Consider the following 8,369-nt stretch of genomic DNA (forward strand, 5'->3'; position numbering starts at 1 on the left):
CTTAATGTTCTATTTGATTACAGATGGCCAGAGTAGTGAGGGAGGTTTTTTATTTTTTATTTTTTGTATATTTTGTTGATTGTGTTGTTACAGTAGTTCCAGTTTTTCCCCCCCTTTTCTCCCCTCTGCTCGGAGCCCCTCTTCCCCCAGCAATCCCACCCCCTTGGTTTATGACTATGGGTCGTGCATAGAAGTTCTTTGGTTTCACCCTTTCCTATATGCTTCTTTTTAAAAAAGTTGATTGATTGGTTTTTGTGGTAATGAAGGGTGGCAGTTTCACCCTCTCAGACTTAAGACCCTTTGTGTTCTCGTGGAGAATGTGGTCAAGGGTCTCGTGCTCCTCTGGCTGCTTCAGGCTGGGAATGGTCATCGTCCTACCTACCCTTGGATCCAGAGATCCCTAGTGAGAGTTGGAGTGTGGAGGGGAGGGTGACCTTCCCACATGGGGAGGGATCTTGCAGGCTCTGGGTCAGTTGGCTGTCCCTGGACCATGGCGTGCTTAGTTTGGCAGGCTGTCATCCTTGTTGTGTTCTGGGGGCAACAGATTTGGCAGCGGGGTTGAAAGGCATCATTCAATCCATGGCCACTCAATGACCAAGGGGAGGGATTAATTTTTCAATGTTCCATATTAGGGGGAAAAAAAAAGGCTTTTTGAAGAAAGGTGTGCAAGGCATGTCACACCTGTCCAAAACCCTTTTGCCTATTGTATTTAGTTTGTGCTGGGGGGAATATTTTGGGTTTCCCCTCTCTCAGACCTCTGGGCCCTTTCTGTTCAAGCCTTTAGGATGAAAGGGAGAGACCAGTTTTAAAGTGAGGGCCGCAGGCCACCCCATGCTTCACCAACCAGCCACTTGGTTCGGCTGAACCATTGCGTCTCGGGGAGTGGTGGTGCGGACAGGATTGAGTGAGGCCTGTGTATGCGGAGAGTCACTTAGGTAGTGAGATTATGGGTTTGTGCCCTGTGAGAATGGAGGATACATTTTGATTTGTGCAGCATGGCCCACGGGCCAGTTTCTATGTCTGCGGGACTCTCTTGTTGGGGGTCGTCCAGTTGCAGGGCACTTGACATTCTTCTTGCCTGTGGATTGGGCATCTTTGATGATGTCACAGACCTAGTTTAACTTTCAAAATGAGGGAGTTTTTAAAAAGTTGATGTGTAATATATTAATACCAAATAATGTTAAATCTCTTTGATCTGTTGTGAAAGTGTACAAATAAATGACTATATTTAAAAAAAAAAAAATCACATTGAGATACCACCTCACATTGGTCAAAATGGCCATCATTAATAAATCAACAAACAATAAGTGCTGGCGAGGATGTGGACAAAAGGGAACCCTACTGCACTGTTGGTGGGAATGCAGGCTGGTGCAGCCACTATGGAAAACAGTATGGAATTTCCTCAAAAAACTAAAAATGGAACTGCCTTTTGAACCAGCAATTCCATTTCTAAGATTATACCCGAAGAACCCTGAAACCCCAATTCAAAAGAACTTATGCACCCTTATGTTCATAGCAGCACTATTTACAATAGCCAAGTGTTGGAAACAGCCTAAGCACCCATCAGTAGATAAGTGGATCGAAACACTGTGGTACATTTACATAATGGAATACTATGCAGCAGAAAGAAAGAAGAGCTCCTACCTTTCAGGACAGCATGGATGGAACTGGAGAATATTGTGCTAAGTAAAATAAGCCAGTCAGTGAAAGACAAATACCATATGATCTCACTTAGAAGAGGAATCTAATAAACAAAATAAACTAATGAGCAAAATTGAACCAGAGGCATAGAAACATGGAACAGACTGACAGCGGCCAGAGGTGGGGGTGGGAGGTATGTGGGTAATGGTGGAAAGAAAGGAAAGAGACTACTCAAAGAACATGTATTAATGACCCATGTACATGGACAATGGTGTAGGGATTGACTATGGGAGTAGGGGGTGGGCTGGGCAGAAGGGCAAAGGGGGGAAAATTGGGACATTACTGTAATAGAATAACAATAAAAAGTTTAAAGAAAAAGGAAAACTACTGAAAGTAACATGCTTAGCTAAACGTTAAAAAATACATGACCATGCTATTGTTTTTCTTACAGTAGAATTAGAAGTAAAGAAAAATATTTCTTGAACTGAGATACTGATAATTATACCCAAAGATCCACTCCTCTGCTTTCCTTGTAGCAACAGAATTCCACAAGTCTAAGCTGGGTTCATGGCCTCTGAGGAAGGACTACAGTAAGATGTGACTATGGACTGGGAGCTAATGGAGGATAAGCAGAAGGACATGTGGGACTTGCAGGTCACATTCTTAAAAGAGAAATGCTCACTCTTCACTTCCTCTTTTCCACCACCTCCTCCCTGGGGTTGGAGAATAGATGTGCTGTGTCAGCCGTGTGGGCAACAACTCCCTAGAGAATTATAAAACAAGATAGAAGGAACCTGGGCTCCTGGAAGGGGTTTTGAAATAGACTCTCTGTGGATCTCCCACATAGTTGTGAACTATTACATAAGACAGAAATAAACTAAATTGTTTGAGCACTGTAATTTGGGATCTCTTTGTTATAGCAGCTCAATTTATATTCTAATACACTATGTGTCCATCAAAGAGGGAAAAATGAAAAATAGACAAAGAGCTTGTACCATGTTTCAAGAAAAACTAGACAGAACACATTTCTTTGGGAAAGTGAAAACTAGCTCTACACTTGGGCCCACTTCTCCAAATTACTTGGCCTGAGTTTGCAATCCCTGAGCACTGAGAAGGGAACATAAACAGATGGGTGTCAGGTACATACCTGCAGGCTGGAGATGGTGAAGGCAACATTCCGTGAATTCAGGTAGGCCAGGACTCTGTGGGACAGGTCTGATGTCCATACATGAGAGCTTAAATCAAAGACAGGTGGGAAGTCATGATGACAGTTCCCTTATGACAGTTCTCTTATGACAGTTCTTCTACTAGCTCAGTGACCAGGGGACCAGAGTTCACAGAAGATGGTGGGATTGGGGCTGGAGATGCTAGAAACTTTGTATGTGGAGGTAGAGGCTTGTTAACCTGGCACAATTGATAGGAAGCAAGGAATGTTTCCAATTCTAGGAACCCACCTGGATCCCATTCTCCTAAGAACAACTATCAATCTCTGAGTTGTGTGCAATATTCTACTTCCTATAACAATCCATTTAAATCAACTACAATCAAATAGATGAACTTAGAAAGGTGTCCTTACTAAACTAAGTTTAAAAATGAGAGGCTGGAATAGCATTGTGAAAAGCATGGGGTCAAAACCTGGATTTGAATGCTGGCTCAATCAATTAATTGTGTGGCCTTAGGCAATTTATTGAGCCATCCTGTGCCTTGGTTTTGCTTTCTATGTTATATAGCTAACAATTTTGAGGATTCAATTTGTTCACATATATAATATGTGCTTAAAACAGTGCCCAACACATAGAAAATGCAGTTTGATTCATAATAGCCAAAAGCTGGAAACAGATCAAACATCTAACAACAGGTGAAAGGTTCAACAAATACCGCACATCCATTCAGTGGAATACCACTCATTAATAAAAAAGAAATGAATCAGACATTTGTTTCCAGATATAGTAGAATAACTGATAATAGATAAACCCTCATGCTGTAAGCCATTAGAAGGCCTTTTATAATACCATTTTTGTTATAAGTAGATGAATGAATAAATATTTAGCCTGAAAGTGTATATCCAAAACTATCCAACTGGAATTATTTTAGGGAGAGGAGTTTTTATGGGGACCTACCACTTTAGCATAATTAGCACCCCTGCCATGAGGCCCAAGGCCTCCATTTCTTCTCCTTCAGAATATTCATCATATTAGAATCATCTTCTAACATCTGTCTTTCCACCAGGGGCCCTGCCTCATGCCCTGGTATCTAACCCCAGCCCACCTGCAGTACATAATAACAACAGGGGAAGGCAACTGATCTCAGAGCCAGGCCACTGGATACACACAACAATGTCACCACTTCCCAGCTATGTGACCTTTATTCACCCTCCTGGGCCTCACTGTCATCGTTCTGTCTAATTGGATAACAATAAGACTGACCCCAAGGTGCCTATGAGGATTAGCTGTGTTTCTATGCATGCACAGTAAACACTCCGTAAATGTTAGCTCCTACACTAGAGCAGAGAAGAATAAAAGTTTGTGGAACAAATGGGTCTACTTAAAAATAAAACAGCAACACTTGTGCTTTGGTTGACATTTTTGTGTAATCATGTATTACTTTCTACAATTAAGAGACTTTCATTAAGAATTTTTATTAAAAATCTCTTCCAAGCCATCCCCTCCCCTGTAGGGCCAGTTACCTTTGAAACTGTAGGAAATCCAGTAATGCTACAATGGGAATAAAATGAAATGACAGTTTAAAAAGGAATCACTCCAGAAAGATCACAGTCACATTTGGTGTGAAATTTTTAGAAGCAGCAAGTAGGTACAGAGTGGGGACATTACCATTCAGATAGTTTCCATCTATTATTTCTTCCTAAAAGGCAAAGAGAAAACATCAAGTATAACATTCAAAAATTGGCTCTTCAGGTAGAGGAGGTTTGGATTTTTAAAAAATTGAATACTCACTGCCATTTTTTGCAACAATGGATGCAAATCTGTAAGAAAGCCAATGAATTGAATTGCGTGACCTTTAAAGATACAAATGTGGGTTAGAAAAAGATACCCCCTAAAAAGTAAGCCATGAAGAAAAATTTTAGTGGGTTTTAATTATACCTGCACCTATATATGCCCAGTGTGAGAAAACCTTGGTTTAAAAACCTTTTAGAAGAATTGTGAAAATCCTACATTCATGTGCTCACACATGCACATGTGGATACATACACTCTCCAAAATACTTTACAGCATCATGCACCTAAATTGATACATCCCCATTCCATCCTCTAAGATGTGTAAAAACCATGACAGACTTTTCCTCTCTTGAGACTTACCTTGCCTGGAATTCGGAACTCTGAGACTTGATGCTCCATGGCTCAGAAAAAGGAACAGGAGAAAAGTATATGTCCTAGGTTCCTGAGACATCCTCCTGCGGTTAATTCAAGCATAGCAATAGTTCAAGTTGATTTCTTAAATATATTTGAGAACATTTAGAAGGGAAAGACAAATAGACCCAGAATCCCTAGCGATTCTTTTAAAATAATTTTAAATCCCATCTACTTTGCTCCATCTAAATCCCTATCCTGATCTAAGACACAATCATCTTTCTCCTATTTAAATTCTTACTCTCTCTTCCATTCCCCTCAATCAAGCAAAGAGGAGTGCTTAAAAGCATAAACTCTGTTATGTCTGACAAAGGATTTATATCCAGAATCCAATAAGAACTCTTGCAATTCAGTAAGAAGATAAGCCAATGGGTGGAAATGGAGAAAAGATATAAACTTAAACTTCATTTAAAAATTACAGGACTCGGGAAGATGGCGGAGGAGTGAGGGGAGGCTGCACTTTCAGGCTCCCAAGACCCATCTGCAGTTTGGGCTAATTACAGACAGAACATCTCAGTGAGCAGGTGGACACTGGCAGGAGTCGAGCCTTGGCACTGCTGGATTAGAGAAAATCCATCTGGGAACAACCTGTTTAGTGAGGATAGCGGAGGAAAAAGGGACGAGATGGGATTCCTGACTGGGGCGGCTGCCCAAGCTGCGGCTGGAAGTACACAAAGGCTTTTTGGTGACCACAGGCTACCCGGGAGAGGAGTCAGGAGGAGAGCGGATCTCTGCCTGCTGGCAGAGACCGGACTCGACCAAGTGGCATTGGCGCTGAAGGACAGGAGACAGCGTGCTGCCGGGCAAGTGAGAACATAATTCTCCTTTATATTTTTCTCTAGTGGACGGTGGAGAAGGTAGGAAAGTTTGGGGGTGGTAGGCCGTTCTTGAGGAGCGCAGGCACAGAGGCGTGCTCATCCACTCCCCAACCCTACCCTTGGGTCGTGGGGGCGCACATAGGAAGTGCCCTCATTCACTGGCCCAGGTGTGCGGGGCCGTGAGTCCAGGTGCCCCTCGGACACTCCCCAACGGACATAAGATCAGTGCCCCAACGGGCACAGGGAGGGCCCATTGAACATGCAGAGGACCATGCACAGACACCCCTAGACAGCTCCCGTGGGTGCCGGGCCCCAGGCCGGAAAGCAGACCACTGGCGCAGGCTCTGTTTGTGCCCGCCCAGACGGGTGAGGGAAGGCGGGCGACTGCGGCACGGGAACAGCAGGCGGCAGCGACTCACAGACGCTCACTTGCACTGCACACAAGTGTCCGGGGCCCCGCCCTAAGAGGAGAGAGACCAACTCCCAGAGCTCGGCTCAGCGGGACTAAGGGCACAGGCACGCGAGCGCGAAAACACCTCAGCCCGGGGACAATAGGCGCCAATCGTGGGCAAGCTCTCAGGCAGCACTGCGGTTGCAGGGGCTCGCGCGCAAGGACACCACAGCTGGCTCCAGCGGGCAGCAAGGGAACGCGCCGTGCCAGCCACCGCGGGCGCACAACATTGCTGCAAGGAACAAGAACCTCTGAACCGCCACACTAGACCAGCTGTGGAACGCAGAAAAAGAAGCCGACACACCAAGGCTGACCTGAGTAAAAACATTCCTTTTTATGTTATTTTTTTTCTTTTTTACTCTTTTTCTTTCTTTTTTCTTTCTATCTTCTTTTTTCTTTTTCTTTCTCTTTTTTTTCCCCCCTTCCTTAAAAAAAGGAAAAAGGAGGAAAGGAGAGTAGGGGAAGAAAAAAGAAAAGAAAAACAAATTATATCTCTAAAGCGTTTCATATAACCTCTCCTTCTCATCCTTTCTCTTTAATCGTTGTTTATCTGTTTGTGTGTCTAGTTTAGCCCCCCTATCACTCTAAATAATAGAATGTAATTACTATATAAACCCAATACAATACAATCCCACTTTCTTACTATATTCTGCATTTTTACATCCTTTTCTTCTATTTTTATTAACATACAATGTAAATATTACCTACTGGCTTGCATAGTCTCAACTATTATTAATCTATCATCCCTTCTATCAAAAATCATATTTTTCCTCCCTAAAAACAACTCTTATCTATTCTTCTAATAGTATAAAAGCTCTAATCTCTTTACATTTATATTAATACTGGCTCGTTAGCTGATGATAGCAGGATAGAGGGTGGGGGATATTTTTGAGGGTGTGGGTCTTCTGCCTGGGCTGTGTGTTTATGTTTTTAACAGCATCTCCACAAAAGAACTCAAGAGAAAGTGGATAGAGTGACTCTCAATCAACTAGTCAGAAGGAAGATCCTACCAAAGAATATCTGAAATATAACCAGACAGCATAAACAAACGACATAAAGGATAACCAAAGAACATCAGGCTCAGGAGATCAAAGAGAATGCACCACTAAAACCTCCAGATCTCCCATAAAGAATCTCACATGACAAAGGTGGGAAGTCAAAGCAGACGATCCATAAATAAATAAATAAATAAATAAATAAATAAAAACAAGAAGAATCCAACATGGTAAGATGCAAAAATAACCCCTCAATGAAAAGAAAAGAGGAATCCTCACAAAGAGAGGTAGATGAAATAGACATAGCCCAAATGTCAGACATGGAATTCAAAACAATGATGGTGAAGAAGCTTAATATACTCGACAACCTTAAAAAAAACTATGACAACCTCCAAGGAAGTTACCCGCAGCTCCAAGAAAATTACAGGGAACTTGCAGAGAAATACACCAGCATAAAAAAAAAAAAAAAAAAAAAAAGACATAGAAACTATTAACAAGAACCAGGAAGAAATGAAGAATTCAATCTCTGAACTGAAAAACACAGTAGAATCAGTCAAAAGCAGACAAAACGAAACAGAAGATCGGATTAGTGACTTAGAAGATAATGTAGAGAAAAACTCCCAGACAATACAGCAAAATGAAAAAAGATTGAAAAAATATGAACAAGATGTAAGGGAATTACAGGATATCATGAGAAGTAATAATATCAGGATCATCGGAATTAGAGAGGGAGAAGAAAAGGAGCATGGAATTGAAAAACTGATAGGAGAAAGAGTGACAGAAAATTTTCCCAACCTGATGAGAGAAAAAGTTATAAAGTTCAGGAAGCACAGAGAGTTCCAATGAAGAGGAACTCCCAAAAACCCACTCCAAGGCACATCATAATTAAAATGGCAACATTCCAAGACAAAGAGAGAATCCTAAAAGAAGCAAGAGAAAAACAGCAAATAACATACAAGGGAGCTCCGATAAGGCTATCATCAGATTTCTCAAGAGAAACATTACAAGCCAGAAAGGAATGGTTGAAAATATTTCAAGCAATGAAAAACAAAGGCCTACAACCAAGAATACTCTACCCAGCAAGGCTCTAATTCAAA

At 41.9% G+C, this 8,369-nt stretch overlaps 1 protein-coding gene across 2 annotated transcripts in view; it reads right to left on the reverse strand.

Moving 5' to 3' along the window:
* Positions 1–5,048, reverse strand: part of OTOA (otoancorin) — an 82,151-nt gene extending 77,103 nt beyond the window's left edge. For both annotated transcript variants that reach the window (XM_090279219.1, XM_090279218.1), the window contains exons 1-5: positions 4,958–5,048; positions 4,596–4,624; positions 4,473–4,503; positions 4,328–4,355; positions 2,789–2,876 (exon numbers count right to left, since the gene is read on the reverse strand). In XM_090279219.1, the coding sequence (XP_090135345.1) occupies positions 2,789–2,876; positions 4,328–4,355; positions 4,473–4,503; positions 4,596–4,624; positions 4,958–5,048 (267 nt within the window). The remainder of the gene's footprint in view (positions 1–2,788; positions 2,877–4,327; positions 4,356–4,472; positions 4,504–4,595; positions 4,625–4,957) is intronic.
* Between the last annotated feature and the right edge of the window lie 3,321 nt (positions 5,049–8,369).

This window comes from Furipterus horrens, unplaced genomic scaffold (assembly GCF_987537825.1).
Source record: "Furipterus horrens unplaced genomic scaffold, mFurHor1.1.pri manual_scaffold_5, whole genome shotgun sequence".
NCBI lineage: Eukaryota > Metazoa > Chordata > Mammalia > Chiroptera > Furipteridae > Furipterus > Furipterus horrens.